The sequence below is a fragment of the Salvia splendens genome, chromosome 16 (genome assembly GCF_004379255.2).
Source record: "Salvia splendens isolate huo1 chromosome 16, SspV2, whole genome shotgun sequence".
Taxonomy (NCBI): Eukaryota; Viridiplantae; Streptophyta; class Magnoliopsida; order Lamiales; family Lamiaceae; genus Salvia; species Salvia splendens.
The window spans coordinates 12,684,271-12,709,911 of record NC_056047.1 but is presented as its reverse complement, the minus strand read 5'-3'; the positions used below and the strand labels follow the sequence as shown (position 1 = coordinate 12,709,911).

At 39.2% G+C, this 25,641-nt stretch overlaps 2 protein-coding genes, 1 long non-coding RNA gene and 2 pseudogenes across 3 annotated transcripts; 2 read left to right on the top strand and 3 right to left on the bottom strand.

The window, feature by feature from the left end:
* The first annotated feature begins 2,273 nt into the window (after positions 1-2,273).
* Positions 2,274-6,874, top strand: LOC121770195 (annotated as a pseudogene).
* Positions 6,875-14,170: 7,296 nt separating this feature from the next.
* Positions 14,171-16,075, top strand: LOC121771261. The gene is made up of 4 exons (XM_042168042.1): positions 14,171-14,310; positions 14,567-14,620; positions 14,721-15,073; positions 15,160-16,075. Exons 2-4 carry the CDS (start codon positions 14,572-14,574, stop codon positions 15,610-15,612), a joined length of 855 nt encoding a protein of 284 aa, XP_042023976.1. The 5' UTR covers positions 14,171-14,310; positions 14,567-14,571; the 3' UTR covers positions 15,613-16,075.
* A 522-nt stretch (positions 16,076-16,597) lies between these two features.
* LOC121770194 lies at positions 16,598-17,424 on the bottom strand. The gene is made up of 2 exons (XM_042166973.1): positions 17,150-17,424; positions 16,598-17,062 (listed from the first exon to the last, which is right to left on the bottom strand). Exons 1-2 carry the CDS (start codon positions 17,378-17,380, stop codon positions 16,598-16,600), a joined length of 696 nt encoding a protein of 231 aa, XP_042022907.1. The 5' UTR covers positions 17,381-17,424.
* Positions 17,425-18,512: 1,088 nt separating this feature from the next.
* On the bottom strand, positions 18,513-19,290 carry LOC121770067. The gene is made up of 2 exons (XR_006043749.1): positions 19,232-19,290; positions 18,513-19,128 (listed from the first exon to the last, which is right to left on the bottom strand). It is a non-coding gene; the product is annotated as an uncharacterized LOC121770067 (long non-coding RNA).
* A 2,097-nt stretch (positions 19,291-21,387) lies between these two features.
* Positions 21,388-22,875, bottom strand: LOC121771035 (annotated as a pseudogene).
* Positions 22,876-25,641: the final 2,766 nt, after the last annotated feature.

Sequence of the window (25,641 nt, the reverse complement as noted above, 5' to 3'; positions counted from 1 at the left end):
GAGGGTGGTCGGCGAGTCGTCGCAGCCGGCTGCTGACGAGAGCCCGACACGGAGGAAGTGGACGGATGCGGAGAACGTCGCGCTGTCTAAGGCGTGGGTGAGTGTTTGCGATGATCCCATCGCCTCGAACAATCAGATGATCGTCAACTTGTGGGCTAAAATAGCAGCAGCCTACAAGGCATTTTACCCGGAAGGGAGGCCACACACCGGGGAGGAGTGCAGGAAGGGGTGGGACCGAATCAGGGCTGCGGTCTCCTGATTTTCAGGCTTGTACACCAAGGCCCTCCGCATGCAGACCAGTGGCCAAACTGACGAGAACTGCAGGTCGATAGCGGAGAAAGCTTTCCCCGTGCCCGGGCTTTATAAGGAGTTCACCTACTGGAACTGCTATGAGGTGCTGATGGAATCCGAGAAGTTTCGGGCAGGTGTCGATGCTGGCTGGCCGAAGAAGCAGCGACTGAACTATACCGGTGATTACAACGGCGGCAGCAGCGGCGGTTCCCTTGACCTCCCCGAGGATGTTCAGGAGTTCCCGTCCTCTCCCGCGTTTACTCGCCGCACTCGCTCGGTTGGTCAAAGGCGGGAGCAACGGGCTCGCCAGGGGTCTCAGGAGGTCCAGTCGGCATCCCCCCTGTTGGCAGGTCGACAGCCGAGCTCGCCTTATTCGCGTGTCAACAAACGCGGGCTCAGATGTACAAGATCTTAGCTGACTAGAAGACAGAAACTGACCCCGAGGAAAAGAGTTTTCTTCACTCAATGCTCGTGAGTATGCGGGCCAATTTGAATGTCGTCGCGGCACAGTTGGGGGGCTCAGACGCGTGCTCAAATGCCGCAGATTTGGGGGTCCCGGATAACGGCGACAACGGCAGCGGCGACAGCGACGAGGAGTGAGGCGGGGGCGGGGGGCTCGTGAGTGGAGGAGGAGTTTTTTTTAAATTAATGTAATTTTTTATAAATTAATGTAATTTTTTTAAAATTAATGTAATTTTTTTTAATTAATGTATTTTTTTAATTAATGTACTTTTTAAAATTTTAATATTATTATTGAATTTTCCCGTATTTGTGTCGTAAATTTAATTTCGTATTTGTGTGATTGTTAATTATTTGTTTTTTATAATTGTGTTTATTGTGGCTAGGCTATGACTGGCCTATTGCTTGTACAGTTGTTTGTCCTGATGATGTGCTAGGAGGAGTTCTTAGTGCTGATAATGTGGCAGGTGGAGTTTGTGGCTAGGCAATGGCTGGATTATGGGTGGGCTATCTCTATTGGAGATGCTCTAAGAGCATCCACAATGGAGCCTAGCGCACCGCCTAGCCGAGCGCCGGCGCTAGGCGGTCGCTAGGCGAACCATTGGAGGAGCCGAAAACCGCCGAGCGGTTTTCCGGAAATCAATTTCGCCTAGCGCTAGGCGGTCAAAATCCGCTGAGCTATGCGCTGGGCGATCCGCTCGGCTCCATTGCAGCGCCCGGATCGCCCAGCGCATAGCCCAGCGAATTTTTTATTTTTTATTTTTAATTTTCGAAACACTATATATATAACGGAGGCGAGGGAGCCGGCGAGTGATTTTTTTTAAGTAATGTATTTTTTGCGATTTTGAATGTAATTTTTTTTATTAATGTACTTTTTAAAAAATTTTGTACTTTTTTTAATTTATTGTACTTTTTTAAAATTAAAATAGTATTATTAATGTTTCCCGTATATGTCTCGTAAATTAAATTCTGTATATTGTGTTATTATTGATGTGACTGGGCTATTATGATATGACTAGATTATGATTGGGCTATTTCTGATGTGTAGGAGGATTTTTAATATTGATGATATGGCAGGAGTAGTTTGTGGCTAGGCTATGGCTGGGCTATTGCTGGGCTATAACCACTGTGAAGGCTCTAAATGGTGCTTCATATAATCAATACTAGCCTGTTCATAAATAAAGTTGACTAACCTCCAATTTTGTGCAAAAGTCCATTCTCGAAATCAACAAATATTAATGTGCAATGGCCAACATTTAGGAAAAATATTTTACTATATTAAGTGATTTTTGTAAGAATTACGCTAACTTCCAGAATCCAGATGCTAAGATGGAGAAGTAGCTTAATTACAGAGCTATATGGCTATGCTTAAATCCCCAACTACAATCTACCTTCGTTTTCAAATCAATCCCAATATTTTAAGCGCTAAAAGCAAAACCTACGCACTTCCAGATTTCAAAATTGAAACTTCTCTCTCTGTTTCACACACACACAAACGCAACCGCAAACAGAGTAAGTAAACTATGGGTTGTGTTTCCTCCACGCTGCTCAGCCAGGAAGAAGAGTTCTCCCAAATTGGCGGCGCCGCCGCTTTCAGCAACCACATTGTGTCCCTCACCTCCACCACCTACGGCTTGTTAACACTCGATCCTCCGCCGGCGCCGACCACGACCACCACCGTCGCTCCCACGCCATCCCGCCGCCAAGGATAACGCTCGGCTCTCTGTTTCCCAGCCCGCTATGCGAGCCCCGTTCCCTCCGATACGAGAGCATCAATTCATGGGGCCGAATTCCACGAATAGACCTCCTGGGAGGTAGTATCCGCCATTTGTACCCGCCAAAAAAAAGTTTCCAGAGAGGGGAAAGACGCGAGAGCCTCTCGCGTGTATCCATAGTAAACACGCGTTTGGCTCATGCGTGTTTCAAACTAAACACGCGAGAGGCATTAGCGTGTTTTAAATTTATACACGCGAGAGGCATTAGCGTGTATTACTTAATACACGCGAATTGCTAACGCGTCTTTCACTTGATACACGCGAAACGCTCTCGCGTGTTTCACTTGAATAGTAGACGAGCCAGAAGCCCTCCTTCTTCATTCCAGCGATCCCTTCTCCCCCTCTCCACGCGAAAATCGGCGAAATCGGCCAAATTTCGACGAAAATCGAAGTCAATCGGTGCAATTAGCTGCTCTCCTTCCGAACTTAATTGTTATTAGGTAAGTTTTGACCCTTAATTTCAGTTTGTTGGTTATAGTTTTAGGGTGAATGATTTCAAATTTTGGTTGAATTATAATGAATTTGTACTTTATTGAAATTGGTGTCGATTGCTTGTTGAATTATTGAAATTGGTTTCAAATAGTTGGTGTTGGGATGAGTTTGTGATGAATGTTGTGGTTAATTGTGATGAATTTGTGAATTATTGAAATTGGTGGCAATTTTTTGGTGAACTATTGAAATTGGTTTTGAATGTTTGGTGTTGGGATGAATTTGTGATGAATCTTTTGTTTAATTGTGATGAATTGGTGGTAATTTTTGGTGAATTATTGAAATTGGTGGTAATTTTTTGGTGAATTATTGAAATTGGTGGTAATTTTTTGGTGAATTATTGAAATTGGTTTCGAATGTTTGGTGTTGGGATGAATTTGTGTTGAATTGTGAATATTAGGATGTCGCGATATGGACCAGAAGATCCTTCTGTATTGCATTATCAGCACAGTCATATATCTCGCAAGGCGTGGGCAGGCGAAGAAACATCTTCATTCAATATTTGGCGCTTTGAGGGACATTTTTGGGAAATAGATAATCATCACAGACGAGTGATTGATTATGTCTGCAGGTTTGGTTTTGGTGGTGTTTTTTATTGTGGGAAGGCTCTAGATGTAGATCATTCATTGATCACAGCTTTGGTCGAACGTTGGAGGCCAGAGACACATACATTCCATCTTCCCGTAGGGGAAGCTACTATTACATTGCAGGACGTGCAAGTATTGTGGGCTCTACGTGTAGATGGAGCACCGTTCACAGGAAGAGGTTATTGTGACTCTGGGTGTAGGAGTCTATGCGAAGAATTGTTGGGCTTTTGATATATATTTGGGTAATTTTAATGTAAACTTGTTATTGTAGTTCATTTGGATGCCCTATGTGGACCGTCAATTGCCAGACTCCTGCCTCGAGAATGAACAACAGTTGGAGATCTGTGACGTACATGGTTTGTTGGGCTATTGTCGAAGCACATGAGCCTGAGCGCGTTGTTAGACAATTTAGAGGCACACCGTTCATCCCGGAATTGCGTGATTGGGGTTTCAATGAAACTCATTTCAAAACCAATCGTCGTGGAAAAGCTAAGACGAACTGGGCTGTGCAGAACAAGGCCTACATCCAACATTGGGAGAGAAGGTCGGAGTTCGTTACTAATCATTACATGGAGCCTCTTGTAGACCACGTGCAGGTTGATGAGAACTCGACAATACATGGAGTGGTATTTAAATTACCATTACATATATCACGCAGCCGGGTAGGCTTCCAGAAGTAGGGATGAACACTGTTGCATCATCATCTACACTCCAAGTAAGTATTGTATTTTTATAGTTGTTGTACCATTTTAAAAGTATGTGTTATTAAATATGCACGTTTTATTTGTTACAGGCGGAGACATTGGCACGTGTATTTCATTTGTCGCGCGGTTTTGACCCAGCAGACGCCGTAGGATTGTTGCATGAGATTAACAGTCTTGCTCTTAACTGCCTCACCGATTGCGGTGAGAGTGAACGCACGGTTATTCCTTCCACCCAGCGCACTGATGTGGATATGTCCCGGGGGTTTATCCGAAGAGCTCGCGGAATTGGTCAGAGAGGTATCCGAACAGGCGGGCATGGTTATTCACGGCATTCCAGAATGTCCCAAGACATGCCAGGGTCATCACAGCCGGACATGAAGAAAATGATAATTCAGATGACAACATAGATTTGGATACGTTAATTGACAATTTTGATGTTGAGCCCGAAATGGCAAAATCCACCAGCACCAGATCCCTCTAGTTGGTTTCCTAATGGTCGGACGCGCCACAGTCTAGTTGGGTTACTCCATTTGATAGAGTTGGTATACCATGGCAGCCTACTGCACAGGATTCATTCTTCTCAGATGTCCATATCGTGCACTCTCCAACAAATGCTGATGATGATGATGCTGATGATGATGGTGATGCCGATGCTGATGTTGCTCCTAGGAGTAGTGCCTACATAGAGCGTCCAACGAGGAGAGAACATATTGACCCTCCTAGGAGTAGTGTCCAACTTGATCGGCCTAGTAGTAGTTCACATACATCCCCGGCCAGATAAGGAACGCGTCAGAACAAGTTTGTCTCAGACAATTTTGGGGATGTTCCCACGTAGAAGGTCTAGCCGTGACAATCAGAACCATCACAATCAGAACCATCTACACCAGCACAATTATCAGAACCATCTGAACCATCACAATTATCTAAATCATCTGAACCATCATAACCAGCACATGGCACATTTGGTACATCTAGTTGTTCATCAACCTCCCTCCCAAATGTGTTGAATTCAGTGTTATGATATTCATCATCCATCCTAGATGTCCCGACATCAAAACTATGATAATCATCTCTCCTAGACGTTCCAACATCATGTTGAGTGATAGGTGGTTCAAATTGCAACGCAGTAGTCACAGGAGTATATTCAATAAAAGTTCAATTTGACGTGGATTTTCGGCAAACATATACTCCAACAAATTATCATCCACTGGTGTAGCTATATAATTTCACCACTCCACTAAAAACCACAGGATGCCTCCATGTTAAATCAATCGTATGTGCATCTAAATCAATTCCAATTTTTTCACATATCATTGAAACTAGCTGATAATAAGATATCTTCTCATTCAATATAATAAATGAGTTTGCACGAGGGGGTTCATAAGCAACACCCAAACCTGGGAGCTGAGTAATTTTCCCATCCCAATATAAACTCACAAACACCATCACAACCTGCAAAATAAGTACGATAAACATCATATACTCTCAACCAAATTCAACAAAAAAATTTAACACCATTAACCCTAATTAACACTATGAACCCTAAATCTATAATAACCAACTAAAATTGAAATTAAGGTTAAAATGTTACCTAACGAGTTAAAAGATTAATGGGAGCAAACTATATGTCGGATTCACTTCGATTTTCGTCGGGTAGATGAGGATTTCGCAGCTTATGGTGGTGCAGAGAGGGGGAGAAGGGGATCGCTGGAATGAATGAGGAGGAGGGCTTCTGGCTCGTCTACTGATTCAAGTGAAAGACGCGTTAGCAATTCGCGTGTATTAAGTAATACACGCTAATGCCTCTCGCGTGTTTAGTTGAAACACGCATGAGCCAAACGCGTGTTTACTATGGATACACGCGAGAGGCTCTCGCGTCTTTCCCCTCTCTGGAAACTTTTTTTTGGCGGGGATAAATGGCGGATACTACCTCCCAGGAGGTCTATTCGTGGAATTCGGCCTCAATTCATGGGACCTCATGTCCGGCCTCGACGCCGATCGTATCGCCCAATCCCCGGCGATTAAATCGACCGCTAATCCCTCGGGGAACGAGGAGAATGCTTGCCCCAATGTTAGGGTTTCTAATTCGTCCAAGGAGGTTAGCAATTTGGGGAAACCGTCTGTGGTTTTGGAATTAATCGATCGGTATGAAACGGTTATGCCGCCGAATGGGGAGAACAAGGTGGTGATCTATACGACGACGTTGAGGGGAGTGAGGAAGACGTTCGATGACTGCAATTCCGTGCGGTCGGCGCTGGAGGGGCATAGGGTTTTGGTGTGCGAAAGGGATATTTCGATGGATAGAGGGTTTAGGGAGGGGTTGAGGGAGTTGATGAGTGGAGAGCGGGAGGAGATGATCCCGCCGCGAGTGTTTGTGAAGGGGCGGTACATAGGCGGAGCGGAGGAGGTGATGAGGGTGGTGGAGGATGGCCTCTTGGAGGAGTTGCTGCAAGGGGTGGAGAGAGCCAGAGAAGGGTATGTCTGCGAGGGATGTGGGGGCGGGAGGTTCTTGCCGTGTTTTTCTTGCAACGGGAGTTGCAAGATGGTGGTGGCAGCGTTCGTGTTATGATGCATTGTCTTTCTTGCTTGCTCGTTCGTGTTTGTTTGTTTGATTGCACGCGCTATGAGTGAGTAATTACAAAACCACATCAATAAGAGTAATATTATAAAAGAAACTCCTTTTATTCCTTTTACAGGTAGGGTGCCTCCATTATATATATACATTTGTAAAGAAAATCTAGATTTTTTTATTTAGTAATTGCACAAATTGTTTTAGTTTTAATTTGTTGTCATTAAATTGTAATATGAGCAATTACTCTTCTAATAATCAGTCATATGTTGGGTTTTTGACATGGAATTCCAACTGTATTCTGATGTTTGGCTTCCATGACATGCAAGAATAGAGTAAACATGGATATATTTGGGCGAGTGTAGGTAGCTGGTGAGAATTTTGTCAGAAGTTTCTTATAACTATTGCTTAGTCATTTTAAATACATGAATGTCTATGTTAAAGTAATGCTGGCTGGCCTTTTCATTATCCTGATTTGATGGTTGCAATGTTTACTAATCTTGAAATAGGAGTTGCTGATTGCCCAGACACGGCTGCCAGAGCAATTTCATAATTTCTAGTAGTGATGTGAAACAGGAAATATTATGCAGTGTTTAAGTAGCTTATGTACTTTTCTGGTTGGGACATCTTCTGGAGAAAGCTAACTACCTGCATGGATTAGGGTGATAGTGCCAGCCATTTGTATTACTGCCTTAGTACAATTATCCGAGGCTTCTTCTTTATTAAGATCCATGGGTTTAATATTAACTACAGAGATTTGTAGAAGCCTTTTGCTACTTGATGGTTAAAAATTCCGTAAGAAAACAGTAAGTGCTAGTTACACTTGATTGCTCAAACACTAAAATGTCTAAGTGTAACAGCTTGTGACTACAAGAGTCCATTGCTTGCCTTATAACTATAAGAAATCAGAGGTCCCATTTTAGAAGACCATTTCCCAAGAAATGAGGATGTTAGCCTATATCTCTACCATAAACATGTTGTTTGTTGCAATTTAGTTCTGCTGTCATGTAACATGGACTTGAGATCGTTTTAATTTAACTTGGGGGATGAGGAGATGCGGGATTTGATTTTTAAACACGTCTGCGTATAGAGAAAGCCTTCACCACTTAGATGTCCCTGAAGGGGCCGGTTTTGAGACATCATGAAGGAACCATGATATGCAAAATTTTCTTTGTTTTATCTCATTAGAATGAATATATATATATATATATATATATATATATATATATATATATATATATATATATATTATTATATATATATATATATATATTCCAAACTCTTCTTACTGTTCTTGCAACCTGTAGTCCTAGATTCTTCTGCATCAATTTGTTAACGACTTGCAGCTCTGCTTTTTTGGCGCTTGATTTTTTTTATTTTTACTCCTTTGTTCAGCTATTGAATTTGATTATTATTTGGGTGATATCATAGTGCTTTCTGTGGTAATTAGCTTCCGAATTTGACTGACAATCTGGATTAAGCCCTCATTTACTTATTTGCTATCAGTATCAACGGTACCTATGCAAATTTATTTCTTAACATTGATATGTGGTAGTACAGAATTTGTTATGTAGGAGTATTATTAGAGAAAAAGTGACGCCGGCAGCTGATGGAATGAAGCCAAATATTAGATGACCTTGAAATCTGATATTTCACATATTATACGTACTAATGTGTATTAGAGCAGCGCCGATGCTACTGTATATGAAAGGAGACAAAACGAGTGCGGTCGTATTGAATGTATATTTTAAAATATTTATTATAGAAGTATGCACAAACGAGGTACATATACATAATAAGTAATATATTCAAAATTTTCGAATTATGCTATAGATAGTATAATTTTCTTCAACTCAAATGTATGTGTTGAAAAATCCGATTTTAACATTTAGGTGCATCTATATAGTAAGGCGATAACGAAGTTTTGTTTTTATTCAATGGTTTGGCGTTAGAAGATTGCTATCAATTGGGTGAAAGAAAGTGAGACATCATACACAACAATTGCATATTCTATATCAAAGTTAATGTAAGCATGAGGAATTTGTGCTGAATAGATATATACTAGTCTACCTACTTATGATTAGCATCACTTGAAAATAAATAAAATTAAAGTGTTGATTATTGGCCAACAACTTCATCTTGAGCTATGATTAAACAAAACATTGCCGGTCGATTATTATTTTTCTCAGGGTAGGCCCTTCGGTTAGACCGCATATTTATTCTCCTCTCCCATCTGGTTTCATTTTTCAACATTTATTCTAATATTAATAGAGCATAATAAATGTGGTAAGGTGCTATTTATGGTGTTTTGAAAACGACGATTGGATGGGACTAAATTATATAGTTTTGTGTTCAAGATTTGGACTATTCGTAAGATGAACCGTCCATCAAATTATAAGAGTTAAGGTCATGAATAGTACTATGTTTTCATATACCTTACTATATAATTGTATGTTGATGTCATAAATATACGAATATATATCAAGGGGCGCATTACCCTCCTTATCACCCCTTAATATAAAACATAGGTATAATATAATCCCTTAGAATCTATTAATCCAATGGCTTTGATTAAATGTCAGCCAGTACATTATTACATCGTTTTCGTACATTAAAGGGCAAATTTGACAGAAGCTATGATTTACAACAATTTTTAAACTGCAATTCCATGATTTCAGCCATTCTAATTAAAACTGCATTCTCTCTCTCTCTCTCTCTCTCTCTCTCACCACCAATCTTTCGTCTCCCTCAGTTTTTCTCTCTTTCAAACCCTAGTATCCCCAATTTCTCTCTCGATTTAATTAGCTCCGGCGACGGTGTGAAAGGTAAAGCCCAAAAGTGAGAAATTTTCATCATATTTCAGTTTATTCTAAACTTTTGGACCTGGAATTTGATTGTTTATGTACATTATTGGATATTAATTTTGATTTCTGTCTGATTGAGAGGTCTATTTGTGCTCTAAATTCATGCTTTTGAAAATTGTATGTTGCTCTGCAATTATCGTGTGTGATGTACAGTTTTTTTGAGTTTTGTGGATTCGAATGTTGTTCATTCGCCTGTGATTGTACATTATGGGGAATTCTAAAGTGGTGAAAGTGGTGAAACCCACTTTGATGTAGTGCTTAAATTCACCCTAAACCATCTTTCTAAGTGTGATTTCGAGTTGTAGTATAATGTTGGTGAGTGCTTGTCACCGATTGAATTTTTTTACATCAGGTCGTGTACATTATTCACACAAATTGGTACATTAATTCAGTAATGTACGATTATGGTTATTTAATGTACGATTATAAACATTGTGAATACTTCTTTGAATTTAATGTACGATTATGATTGTTTAATGCATATGTCACATTCGTATTAATATAGATTATAATGGGTTTAATGTGGTGCGGAAGTTAAATCCAACCCCAAAGGATTTAGCAATCCATGGGGCTAGGGCATTAATACCAACACTTTCCTATAATTTCTGTTTTTATCCCTTTGATTTTGGTTTCATACAGAACTGATGTACGAATATGGTTTTGTAATGTACGAAAGAACTTAGTTTAATGTACGAAAATAATTAGTTTAATGTCGAGGTTAATGTATGAAATGGTATTTGAATGAATGAATCTCAGACATTAATGTAATTGATTAAAGAATAATGTATGTATGTATATAGCCTACATCATGTCGCAATGAATGATATTTTTGAAGTCAAGTACAATTATGCACGTATAATATATCTTGGGTTGGGAAAGGTTGCATGCCTCCTCAAAGGACTCATCACCAGATCTTTGGGCGCTTTGTACCTATTCAAAAACATTGAGATTGAGAAATTAGACTACAAGCAATATCAAATCAAAGTACGAGAGATATACACTTATAAGCAACATCAAAGAAAAATACATCAAATAATAATGTAGATAATCAACTATACGTAATGTACAGAACATGTTCACCAATGTAAGCAGTCTTATCAGAGGTAAATAATGCACATCTGGGGATATTGTTATAATGTAGTAGTAGTCTATATCAAAATAATGAACAATGAGGTTTTGTTGGGAGTCGGTACTATACCCTAGCCCCATGGATTTGCTAAATCCTTTGGGGGATGGATTTAACTTTTGCAACACATTAAACTCATTATAATCTACATTAATACGAATGTGACATAGGCATTAAACAATCATAATCGTACATTTAATTAAAAGAAGTATTCATAGTGTTTGATAATCGTACATTAAATAACCATAATAGTACATTACCGAATTAAGTAAAAACAGAAATTAAAACCAAATGATAAAACAGAATTATAGGAAATTGTTGGTATATGCCCTAACCAATTGGATTGCTAAACCCTAGGGGAAGGGAGTTATCTCCTCGCCATTGGTGAAGTTTTCTTTAGTTGGTCGGTACTACAACCTAGCCCGATGGATTGGTAAACCCAAATAGTATGGATTCAACGTGCTGGAAGACATTAAACAAAGCATTTCGTACATTAAACTAAATTTTTCGTACATTACAATGTCATATTCGTACATCCAGTTCCGTATGAAACCAAAACCAAATGATACTAATAGAAATTATATAAGATAATGTACGAAAACGGTATAATAATGTACAATGTCACTTTTAAATATAGCCTTCATAAGGACTTGATGTATGGGTTCATATAAAGATACTGTAAAATAATTAAGTAAATCAATTAATATATTCAAGATTATAACCACCAAATCATGGGAGGCGTGAATTAAGAAAAATAAATTATATTAGATATTTACCAAAGTTAAAATGAGTGAATTAAGGAATGCAATTAACCGCCTAAAACTATCACTCCCAAAACTACCTTTTTTCATATTAAATTAATAATTCTATTAATAATATGCGCATGAATGTAGGCCATTAGATGAACATAATCATGGGGCTTATATTAGTTTTCCTTTTTTACAGTTTTATACACATTAATCTGAATACATCCATATATATCAATATTTGAACAGTTCATATATAAATTTGCTATTAACAAATTGGATTAAAAAATTTATTCCACAAGTATCAAATAACAGACAATAAGAATTTTTTTGAGACTAAATTTTGCAGCTAGAAAGTATTCTTGGTATATGTATTTCTCAATCGTGTTAAATGTGTATTTATTTATATATCACGAGAATTAGACTCCCTCTATCCTATGTTAAGTAATTCATATTCTTTTTTCGGATATCCCAAGTTAAGGCTGTCATTTTTTTTGATATTATCTCTTTTACTTTTTTTTTTCTCTTTTTGTCATCTATTTTGTTTTATTCTTTCCACAACTACAAAACTACATTTTTTATATTTCGCACTGAACAAATGTCTGACTTAGTGAGGGACAGAGGGAGTACTTATTATAATCACTTATAACCTGAAAATCATGCATTAACATGTAGATCAATAAAAAATTACTTAAATAATTAAAATTAAGAATAGTTAATGTGGAAATGTTTTTATTCAGTACTATATGGTGTGAACAATTAATGGATTAAGTCACGTTTTTTTGGTGTCCGGAAAATATATTTAAACAAGGAATGATTGATCAACGACACGGTAAAGAGATAATTGAAGCGTCATCACAATTTGAAAACTTTTTTATCGATATACTGAACTTTAATTATTTTTCAGAGACGTGAACTTTACATTTCTTATTAATCATGGCCTGCATAATTGAAGAAATCTCGATATTAAGTTCGGAACATTTAAAAAAATAAATGAAAAATGACGTCATTTATCAAACAGTTGTCGAAATTTAGGCCATGAACCCATATATACCCTAGTTGGATATAATCAACCTTAATAAATTAACTACAAAATACAACGCATTATATTGGACTTAAAGAGATTTTAAAAAAAGTGTTACACAACTAGGATGATGATGATGATGATGGATAATGGCCCGGATGAGATTTAGTGTTTTACTAGTATTGGTGCCTCACCATCAAATTGATTATTTTATTACTACTAATTATCATAAATTTTAAATTCATCCTAATATAAAAATTACATACGAGTAATTAAGATATACTATTATTAATTGTGTAAAAAAATTATATACCATTCTATATTAAATTGATCAACGCTGATGATCAATCTTTATGACATTAATTGAATTCTACAGTAAATAATTAATCTTATTAGGAATGAGAAACCCTTTAAAAGTAGGATAAGACACGATATGATAAAAGATGTATTCAACCGAGAAAATAAGTTGGATGAGAAAGCTATGGTATAAAGACATTTAAATAAGCGGAAGAATATTAAATTTAAAGGCATTTGAATAAGCTAGTCCATTATACCGTCTAAGATTGCGACTCCACGTCTAATTTAGTATCTAAATCAAAAGTTATAGGATTGATTGTGTATGGTGTGAGAAAGCTGTTTATACCTTTAACGGGCCAGTCTCAACTGAAATAATTTTATAATCGAATTTAATTCATCACTTTATATGTCACAATTTATAGTAGTACTACTAGTTTTGCATGGCAACAATAAGCGGAAGAATGTACTAGTTGACACATCCACACGTGCTACCGCATTTATACAACAATATGACGTCACTACACATAGTGATCAAATTTTATTTTATTTGTATTAATAGAGAGCTGCTTCTTTCCACTTCGAATGCGACTTTGAACTTCTACTTGGGATTTGTTTATTTAGAGAACTTTAAAACTATTATTCCAATTCTATCCCACTTGGCCACTTTTTTTTACTCCCACATATAGGTACGCAGTGTTTTGTACATTTTCTATAGTATTCATATTTATTCGTATATCTCTCAAGTCGCAGCAAACCTTTTTTAATTATACACCATCCCCATCATTATTAGGGTTACAATATACGTTGACTGTCACATGTGTTAAAAAATGTTGGTGGATATGTTATTAATGAATAGTAGTAAAAAGTATAATAAGATCCATCTATAAAGTAGAGTGTGAGGCATTGTCTTCAAAAAATGAGGTACACTATAAATAAGACAATTGTTAATACTCTACGTCAATGGAGATAGTATGTTCTATTTTCCAATCAAATGTATTTTCCTTAGGGCTTGTTCAGTTAGTCAGTTATGCATTGCACCTTAATACAGACTGATCCAGAATTGGTGAGGGCTAACCCACCAATTCCGAAATTGACCGTGGTGTTCGGTGTATCAGATTTGTTCCATTTCAGATATTGAGGATTAGGTGAACTGCCAAAAATACCCCGCATAAAAATCAAATTTTTAATTGGCGCTTCAATTGAAATTAACGCGGGTACAATCCCGCTGAAATTTTGAGGAATTGCTCAAAACTCAGCTAAATAATCACAGCAACCCTCAGCTCTTAAATTACAGTCGACCATAGCAGCACACACTATGCAACAAGGGTGAGGTCAGAATCTACTCAGACGGCAATCTTCCCTTCGTCGTCAACACAGAGGTGAGTCTCTCTGTGTCGTAATCAGTTAGGATAGGATGTTTCTTAAGCCACGATATTGGTCTGATGATTCTTAAATAGTGCTCTAATGTTTATGTTCAGTTAGATTTTTTACCGAGTTTGGTTGTGTGTTATGTTAATAACTGAGATGCCTGCGTTTCCCCCTATAAATGGTGTTGCGATTTCCCCAACTTGCCTTTGCCGGAAATTACATTGTCGCACAATCCGATTTCTAATATATGAGTGTACTCTATTGCAGTTGTTATGTCGTCAAATCGTACTGCAACTGATAGCAATGGGTGTCCTCAAGCTGGTTAGTGTCTTGTCTTCTTCCTCTGTTTTTTTGTCGAATGTTGGTTAAAATTACAGATGGCTACTGTCTTCGTGTTGTTGTTTTTGTACCTAAATTTTAGGTTGGAATGGACTAGCTCGAAACAAGTTCCGCAAGGGTGATCGTACCCGGCGTATGTGGGTAGTAAGAGAGGAAGAAATATTGGTCTCATCGTTGCTAGAGTTGGTGGCGAGGGGCTGGAAATCAGACAATGGGTTCCGTGCTGGATACCAACAGAAGGTTGAAGATGATATCCGGAAAGAATTTCCAAATTCCGACATCAAGGGAAACCCGCACATTTCATCCAAAATAACGGCTTGGAAAAAAAACTATAACAGTCTTCGCGACATACTCAGCCGTAGTGGCGTAGGTTTCAATGTGAACAGCGACTATAAGATAGATATTGATGACGATCAGTGGGCGCAAGTTGTGGCGGTAGGTTGTTTATCTTATCGTGTTCTGTCATAAACTAAGAGCAGTGATTTTTTGGATGTGAAAGTTTTTGTATTGGCTTTGTGTAGGCTGACAAAGATGCAAAATTCATGCGATACAAATCGTGGCCGTACTGGGAGGCTTGGCAATGCATCTTTGGCAAAGACCGTGCTAAGGGATCGGGCTCGGAGAATATAGACGTGGCAGCTACTAGTCAGCGTGCCCAAATGGCAAGTGCTAGCCAAACTAACGAGAATGACTACCACCCCACATTTGAGGATTTCCTAGGTGATGAGATACCTCCAAATTCGTCAGGTACTGCTGATAAACAGAATAGCAGTGAAGCACAGTCCGGGCAGCAGCAAGCCGTATCAACGACCAAATCTGGCGGGCAGAAACGAAAACAGCCGTCATCTGACGACGCACTCATGGAGTTCCTTGGGAATTTGCATGCCCAGACCAATTCACGCTTGGAAACCATCTCTTCTAGGATCGGATATGAGTTCGATATGGGAAAGGCTCGTCAAGAGGTATTCGACTAGCTGGGAAGTGTCGATGGTCTTACACTTAAACAGAGGTACTACTTGTGTAACATTCTCAGTGACAAGCCCCAGCGGATGGAGGTTTTCATGGGGATGCCCATGAATGCTAAGTTGGGGTATCTGCTACTTCTCCTTGATGAAGAACGTCCTAGCGTCTAAGTTGCTGTCTGTCGAGTGCAAGTATGGTTCTCTATCTTTTGGTTGTATATAATCTAGTTGCATATAAGTACTACTATTTTGTGATTTTCCTTCAGCTTGCAATGCAGATGTGCATGTCCCAAGGAGTTGTTGGTTTAGGTGCAGTGTGGTGTACGTTCTGCACTTGTCCAACAACTCCGCTTTTGTATGAGCTGAAATCATCTTAGTGTGAACTCAGTTATAATGTTATGTCATGCTTGTAAACTCTTTGCTTCCCAGATGTTGTATTAGAAAACCTTATCAATGGATGGGGCACCTTTGTCTTTGTAATGCCTCTTAAATGGTTTGAAGATGCTATTGTTTATAAGAAAACCAATCACATCACAAGAAAGGTTGGATTTTTGGTATTATCCTTGTATTCTGTTGCTGTTAATTGCAGATTGAGACTCTTTTTATGGATTTACAGAAGTGCATCATGTGTACAGCTTGTTAGACTATATTATATTGTTGATGAAGAAGCCAAAACTTTTGAAGAAACTCCTCGTGTAATTGAAATAGTCAGTTTATAAACACAAAGCATGAAATCAGATATGCAAATTTACATGCGCTCCATATTGCACTAATATAACCATTTATGGACAATACAGACAAGTTGCCTTCGCGAGGTGTAGCAAAATACCGAAGGCATAAAACCTAATAAACGGAGGGTCTATCGATTATACTTCTCCAACTGGGATTATGCAATCACGAACTTTGCTTCCCATAGGATTAACAAAAAACAGTCCATAGAAAAAAGGCAAAACACGAGAGGTGGACGTGCACTTATAGACCCATAATAACGCTAATTTTAGTTTTTAAGTTTCGGCCACCAGCTATTAGGGGAGTTGGAACCACATGAGCTTCCGTGGGAAACCCTCACAGACGTGCTTGCTTCGCCATTGGCCATCGATGGTTTTTTTGGCAAGGACCTATCCTTTTCCAGTCTAGTCCGCAAATGGCCATCCGAAGTCACATCAATGAAATATATTCCCAGTTCGGTTGTTGATTCTCTGTCTTCGGGCTCCTCTATCCCCGCAAAAAGCTTACGCCTTGCGGTGACCGGTGGGATAACCACAGGGGAGTTAACTTCCTCCATGGCTCTGGACACCTCGTAGCAGCTAGGCTCATCGTGGGACAAGGTCACCGACCCATCCGAAAGGAGAATCACTTCCTTCTCGTCCTCCACTTTGACATCATCCATGCCAAATAAACATGCAAGCTTACGGTGATGTGGCTCCTCTTCGTGGTAGTAGGCTAAGGCGAATGGGTTTCGCTATAACAAGACAACCAACGGTGTGAAAATCATATAACGAAATCTTCTTTGAAACATGCATACAAAACATATCAAAGATGCTATTACCGTGCATAGCTTCTGCCAAACATTCTCGGGTGCGGTCACCGACTTAGTCGGGAAATCCCAGCGTGCCCCTGGCTGTCTGACCACCTCCTTGAAGGTGAGATATCGAGTGTGCAGCGCCTGGACACGGGCTGAAAGCTCCTCTTCCAAGAAGCGAACACCAAACCTCTTCTCAATCTCTCGGCCAGCTGTAATGAGAAAATAGATAGGGAACTCCTTCAAAACCCATCCCATTTCTCGTTTCAGCCGCAACAAGGTGTCCACTAGGATTGTGTCTGTTTCAGGCGACCAAGCTCCATTATAGAGAAAGCTTGCTTGGGGTGGGATGTTCATCTTCAAGTTGGAGACAATGTCGGTTGAGTAGAGAAGTTGTTGTTGTGTTATAAGTGACTTTCATCAATGGCATTGCTTAAATAGGCAGTAAATGTGTAAATGTGATTGACGTAAACCAACCCTTGCTATAATGAAAGTATCCTCCCATTTATGAAACAAGACATCACAAGATATGTACTCATTTCACAGCCACCCAACGGAGTGAAGTTCAAGGAACCAAGTCAGGGCATTAACTCCTTAATTTTTTGGAGAAAATAGGTCCCTAGGCAAGGAATTCCATGTTGGCAATCCTATTTTGTATTTATCTCAATTAAAATGTGACAAATGGAAATATATAAGCACACACAATTAAATTAGCTGGAAAGTGTATGTACATTACATGTATAATAAAAAAAAATTGTACATTACATGTATAAAAAAATTATACATTACATGTATTATACAAAGAGTTAATAATAATAACATGATCTAAAAAATAAAATATTACGAAAAACTTGGTCTAAAAAAAAGACAGATGATTAGTTAAATGAACAATTAAAATAAAAAATTTGGCTGCTGTGTGATGATTTCCATTTCTGAAATTTTGTATGGTTCAGCATTAAACAGAGATGTCAACTAATCAATTTTGTGTGAGTGACTTTTTACTACCCATATTTATATCGACAGTTGGAATGCAGTATGCTGAGATGGAATTGTGGAGGTGGATTAGATGTAGTTGCTGATGTTATGTCCTCTATTAATACATGAGTTGAAGATGTACATCAACATTTTAATGGAACTTATGATGAGTACTACAAAAAAAGATTGTGATACAGAACATACATATTGTTTTACACATTACATCGCACAATAAAGAGGAGCTAGGTCCACATCACACATTTCAACTCCTCCATAGTGTTCAGACACACTGTGCGGCACATAGCGACGTACAAAATAGATGGCGACTTGCCCGCACAACGGAGCTCCATCATTCCCTTCCCCTAGCCACACATAGGGGTGCATTCAGAGCTTGACATCTTGTTGTTCATCTAGCTGGAGACAAATCACATTAAAATTTATATGCGAAAAAAAACGAGGGGTCCCTATACAACATTCAACCAGAATAATAGTGCATACATATGTTCTGTAAACATCAACAAAAACAGTCAAGCAAAACAGAATAAAGTTCATAACAGATACAACGTTGTTTACAAAATTCTATCTGTTGTTCCACATGTGAGTAGCTAAGGCCTCGCGTTTTTGGGTCCATTCAGCGCTGGGATCAACCCCTCCGACATAATCTTGTGCTGCAATTTCTTCATCTGCAGCGTATTCCCAAGTTTCTTCGTCTAGTTCAGCCTCAACAGGGTCAGTTGCCATCTCTCGGCGTATAAAATTGTGCAATAAGAAACATGCCATGATTAGACGTATTTGTATCTTGATTGGGTAATACGAAGCACTTCTAAGGATTCCCCACCGCATTTTTAAAACAGCAAAAGCTCGCTCAATTACATTCCTTGCCCGAGTATGCCTCATATTGAAAAGCTCTTTAGGGTCCTGGGGCATTGCATTGCCCTGACCCCATTCGTTTAGGTGGTACCTTACACCTTTATATGGCGTTAGAAAACCATTGCTATTCGCATAGGCACTATCGCACAAGTAGTAACAACCTAAAATAAGAGGGTATAAAAAATTCAAATTGAGCCATGAATATTTACGTTGTAACAGCAAGCATCGATGAAAAAGGTAGATCAGGTTTGTCATATATCATACCTTGCGGAACCTTAAAACCGCCTGGACGGGTAATAGCATCGCGTAGCACGCGGGAATCACTGCAGACCCCTCCCAACCCGCTAGAAGGTAAACAAATTGCATGTTGCGGTTACATGCCGCCAAGGTGTTGGTCGCTATATGCCCTTTTCTTGTTCTGTAACGGGGTTTGTCGGCACTACTCACCAAGACATCGATGTGTGTCCCATCAAGCGCCCCCAAGCATCCCTATTTTACACAAAAAAAATAAACTAATAAAAATTATGAAACATATAAACCAAAATCTAGTCAATAACAGTTCATCTTCAAAAAATATTACCGGAAACCACTTCCAGCGATGGTCTACACAGTCTTCACCGATGGGTGTTGGTTTGGAGAGAAGTACGGAGTGGAGGCTAAGAACCGCACCAAGTACATTATTGACGTGATATGACACGGTCGCACCTGACCTTTTGAAATGGAAACCTACTATCCGATTCTTTTTATGGTGTGATAGGACCCCAACAAAGATTGCCACCATTTCTTCGACACCAAGACACCTACCAGGGCGCAAACCTCCTCGTTCAACTAGAATTCGGCACAACCTCCCGAATGTGTTACGATCCATACGCAGATTTGCGATGCAGTCGGCATCCGTCAAGTTCACTAGACGGTCTAGGTATTCCAATTGAGAGGGTATTTTATTCAAGACGCTATATCGCCTGGCGTTCTGAACAATTATACGTTTTGCTCTTCGTGTTCGTGCGCTTTTATATCGTTGTACGAGGATGGTGGTCTCAACATGATAGACAAGCATTATATCCTCCAGCAACATGTGGAGCCTTGCATAGTTAATCGTCGGAGAGCTCATCCTGCCTCCTGATGTATAATGTAATTTAACTAAAGCTAAACACAACAACAAAACAGTACTTTACGGACAGTACCCACACCAACTGTTGACCAAACCGGATGTTGTGTGTGCAACATCAGCCATCACCATTTTCGATTCACAAATGCAGAACAATATATCACAAAGTAACAATATTTACACACTCAAATTAGCGCAACAAATCCCTGCAACCAACAAATAACCACGATATATGACTAAATGAGAGCAACTTGTACGAGCAAGCAGCATGATAACGATGTTGAAATACTAGAACCAAAGGCAGTGATAGGGTAGGATGAAGCATTTACCTGAAGAAGCAGTCGACATGTCTCTTTCCTGTAAAATAATGCCTTCAATATCCGACGGTGGCTCTGGGAACTGCCGCGACCAATCAAACTACACAAAAAAACGACATTAAATTCAACACTCTATTCAAGCCGACAACATTGCATCCACATATAAATCACTCAATCGTATTCGGGGTTTCCACCATTGTAATCATCTATCTAACCTCGCCAATTCCGGTGGACGGATGTTCTACACTGTGCTTGGAGAGTGGTGAAATTGGTGGAGCGGCGTCTCACCGAATAGGGCACGTAGAGGTAGAAAATGAGAGCTGCAATTCACGATTTGGGGGATTCAAATTTTGCAGAGGGCAAATTTGTCTTTTGCTGCCCAATTAGCTCAAATCTGACCGCCTCACATTTGTAAAGCACGCATCTCTCCCGTTTTATTTTCGGAGTATATTTGATGAATAGTGCGGGCCTACCCCTTTTCTTTGGGCCCGTCTGATACAAATCATAAAAACTGAACATCGAAAATTGGGCAGAAATGGACCCAAAACTTGCCATATCGGACTAACTGAACAGCTCCTTAGTTAATTCTTAAACTAATTCAAATTCACCTGCACATACTCTCTGAAAATGAACAAACAAACCGATCACCGAGAGACAAATTGGAAAGGGAAAAGAAAATAATGATACATCCATTATTGGTTAGCTAGAGAGATCAATGATTAAACGAGTAGACAAAAATAAAACAGAAATGATAAAACATTCTGAAACTGAAAGAAAGTCTTGGTGGCCATGTGTAATGTAGAACCCATGAAATCAAATGTGGCAAGAAAATAAACAGGAATATAGTAGGTAAAATATCACCTAGAAGCTAAAGCAGTTTTTCCCAGATCAATCAACTGATCTCTTTTTCTTATTTCCTTTCATGTATTCTCGTATCTTGCTAGACAATGATGTCTCATCACAATTATCAGAATACTAACAATACAATGATACATACATACTACACTTATATATATATATATATATGTAATGTATGTAAGTAGTATCTCATACAGTCATACTGATCCATTCCCCCTCTATGTATAACTTACACATAAACGAAGCAAACAAACACGTATATTACCACCCAAACCCTAATTTCTCAGTATTATCATACAGACAGGTGGCACAGTGGGTCCGACGACGAAGACGACAAGGAAGACGACCTGGCGAACGTCCACAGATCCGTCTCATTACCCCTATCCGAACTATTCATGTTCATCAATTGCTGAACCTGTTCGTCCTGATCGAAGGAGAAGGCAAAGTCATCGCTCGGGAACTGCTTGGGAAGCTGCCCGCCGTTGAGCTGCGACGCCACCAACCGGTCCAGCGTCACCCAATCGCTGGCCATCTCATTTGAAGGAGCCTTGAAGCTGAAATCGTCGTTGATGTTCGGGCTCTCGAGGAGCTCCGGGAGGTGCAGGAAGGCGGCAGCGGGCTGGCCAGGAAAGTGCATTGTAGAGTGATCGGTTTCCTGCTTGCAGGAGCTGGATCTTCCCATATTGTACATGATTAGTTGATCCAGAACGCCGTCGTTTCGTGGGAGGATTGAGGGTGATGATGCGAGAGGGCTCTCTACCGCCTTGTGGTAGTTCTTCTTCTTGAACACGCGGCACACCACCCAACCTTCCTCCGGCCCTGTGTCGCCGGCTAGATTGAAGGCCTGGTTGACTGATTCATGTTAGTTATGATAGTTGGTGGTGGTAATGATGAAATAAATGTCCGATGAAAAGGGCGTAGATGGCGGAATGTTTGGTGAATGAGATAGATAGAGAGTTAATGTGAATACATTGGTGGAGTCGAGAGGGGTGTTGTCGTCGAGGCGATACTCGTGCATGATCCAGTCGGATTTCTGGCCGTGGGGGGCTCTCCCGCGGTAGAATACAAGCGTCTTCCGCATTCCGATCCGGCGGAAGTTGCTGTGGATGACCTTGTCACGCCCGGTGGCCTTCCAGAATCCAGCGGCCGTGGCACGGTTGGTCCGCGTCCCTGTCGGGTACTTCTTGTCCTTGTGGCTGAAGAAGTACCAAGTCGTTCTGTGGGAGTCGATCCTATCTTGCACTTCTCTGCAGAACATGATAAGAACGCACATTTTAGGTCAGATAACTCTGAGAGACAGATGAGTTATCTGCCCTGGCAAAGGAACTACAGAATGGAGTATATGCTTATGATACCGTGGATCTCCCATGGTTCGAGTTTGTTGAGGTCGACGTCGCGGATGACGTCGAGGTCGATTTTCTCTGCGGCAACTTTCTTGCGGAGGTAGTAGTGGAGGAGCTCCTCCTCGGTGGGGTGGAAGCGGAAGCCGGGGGGGACCTGGGAGTTGCCATTCACCGACAGGTTCATGTCTTGAGACATTAACTGCAATAAGCTGAGAAATAGACCGGTGTGTGTGTGTGTGTGTGTGTGTGTGTGTGAAAAGATGGAAATATAAAGGGGTGACTGAAAAGGTTTGGAAGGGATGATGATTTATATCAAAGTGGTAGCCTTAAAATGCATGGAAACTTTTGGTATCATGGGTTGCTGTGGGCCCTTACCAACCACCTAAAACAATAGAAAGAGGAGGGGCAGGGGAGTCCATCTATAACCGTTGACACTCGACCTTCAAATCTTAAAGAAAAGCTCCCTCTAAACAACCACTATCTCCCAAGAATCTACTATTTCTCTCTCTCTCACTCACTCACTCACACACGTACTCAATTGCGCAATGTACTCGTGCAGCCAATCCTAACGACATGAGGCAAAAGGACAGAGATGATGTGGGACCAAATTTCCTTATCATAAAATGCTTATATACCCATAGGCCATACCCATATCATTCCTCGTATTCTTGCGTTATTGCACTTGCTTTGTCTTGCTAATCAACAACCTCTTCGATCTTCTCTTTTATTTTTCCTCATCTTATAATAATTGTACTTGAATAATGTATATATATGGTTTGTTTATGTGAAGACGAGAATGTTTTGGGAAACCTCGATACATACGTCTCAATTCAAATTACTCATTCACTTACATTGGAATAAATATAATCGTTTTATGTACATAATTATAGCATTTGCTCATCCTACATCTATGAACAAAAGAAGTTGATGATGATATAATAAAGAAAATTTCAATTTGTTTGTCTTTTTTAAGTGATCAATAAAATTCTTGGCTATGAGAGAAGAGAATATGTATACGAGAGAAAGAGAGAAGATACAGAGGAGAAAGACTAAGGAGTGTCTTGGAAGAGAGAAAAAAAAGGAGCAAGAAGTGTGAGAAATGAGAGAATGAAGAAAAAGACAAAAAATGACATTTTTGTCTGAAAATAAAGTTCAATTTCATTATTTAGTTATTCTTCTTTTATGAGTATTTATAGTACTGATATTTTATGAATTGTCAGTAGCTTGCATAGGAGTACAATATTAAAGGCCTTGAGATAGTCATACATTCTAGCTAATCCATTTAAGTACAAAATGGATTATTCTATACTACTGTATCCATGCATCTAAACTATTTCTTAAAAAAAATTGGCTTTTAAATTGATTGATCGATGCTTATAATTAAGATTATAAAAGAAATGAGATTGGAACGTATATTTTAATTTATTTTTACAATTTCTAATTAAGGTATATTTTTATTTGAAAAACTTGTAAAAACCACCTTAATCTCTTCAGTTGACACTTTTAAAACTAACCAGCTTACAAGTCAGACCAAAAACCCTCTTAATCTCTTCATCATGATCTTAACAGGTACACCTGTTTAAGGTTCCAAGGTAGATCCATTTTCTCAACATAATGATTATTCTGCTAATAATTGGGCCAAAAATTAATGTAGAATTGTCTCGTTTTAAGAGTTAATTATCTCTTAAGAAAATAAAAGTAGGGAGGCAAACATATCAGTCCTCCAGTAATCCATTTACACCCCTTCCCTTTCCACTAAATAAAATGAGTGCTCAATAGTTAAAAGTCCTTAGACACATGGTACTTTAATTAATTCCACTTTTGCTACAAACTGAAAGTACAGCTGAGCTAGCATGCACATGGAGATTCATTTTTTTCTTTTATTAGCGACAACGAGAGAGCCAATTACATGTGTCCGAACAAATATCTTATTTGATGCTGGAGGACTAAGATAACTGCCTTTTTGATAAATTAAATATTTTTTTATATTTCTAATTTGTTTTCCAATTATGGATCAAGGAGAGAACTCCCATTTTCAATACTGTCGACTTATCTTGGAGAAATCGCGTCTCACCACAAACACAACTTCAACTCTTCAAGTTTGGTTTATCATTTAAAAAAACTCAAACACCAAAGGACCGGTGGTGTGTTTCCTTTATGTCTAGGTGGCACTTTTTTGTAACACTGATAATAAATTATGGATCTTACTTTTCTATGTCGTGGTGTTGTTTATCTAGGACATTCGAAACAATGATACTTTTTAAGAGTTTGACCAAAACTGGGAGATAAAAGAGAAATTTATACTTTGGGGTCCGGGTATTTGGGTTAGAGGTTGGTGTTTGAATTTCTCATACCAAAGTCTCAAATATTGGTACGTCTTTTTGCTTTCTTGGCTTCTTGGTGTCTTTGCTTCTCGATGTCCTTGCAGTGCCGCCTTTTCGTGGAATTGGTTGTTGTACTTGGCTTGTGTTGCTCTTTGGGTAATTTTGTCCGATATTCTTTGGTATGGGTGGTTTGTGTCGTTGATGTGTTTTTGTGTTACACTGGTCTCATTGTGGTCTTCGCCGTTGCACTTGGCTTGTCTACTTGTTTGTTACTATCAAGAAAACCTAGCCGATTAGTTGTACAATAGAATGCAATTCATAATTCTCTAGTCTTTATCTCAAAAAAGAAAAGAAAATAAAAAACCTAAGATCATATCATGCTAACTTGCATGCTTTGACTCCTTTGTCCATTACCTAGTGTAACACTTCATTTTAAAAATCTTTAGTGCTTATATGTGACCACGTGTTATTTTGTAATAGTTGAGAGATACTCAATTTTCAAAGCTTGGACAATATATAACTCAATACATCAGTGACTTTTATGTATATTATTCTGTACTCCCAAATCATTATTTTCCAGAGCTTGAAGTGTACATAATTTTTATTTCAAACCACCATCAATTATTTTAGGAATTGAAAATAAAACAGATATGCGCATTTCCATCAATTAGAGGCATACCATGCATACTGAAAGTGCTTTGGAACCGTGTGTGCTTTTGTGCTA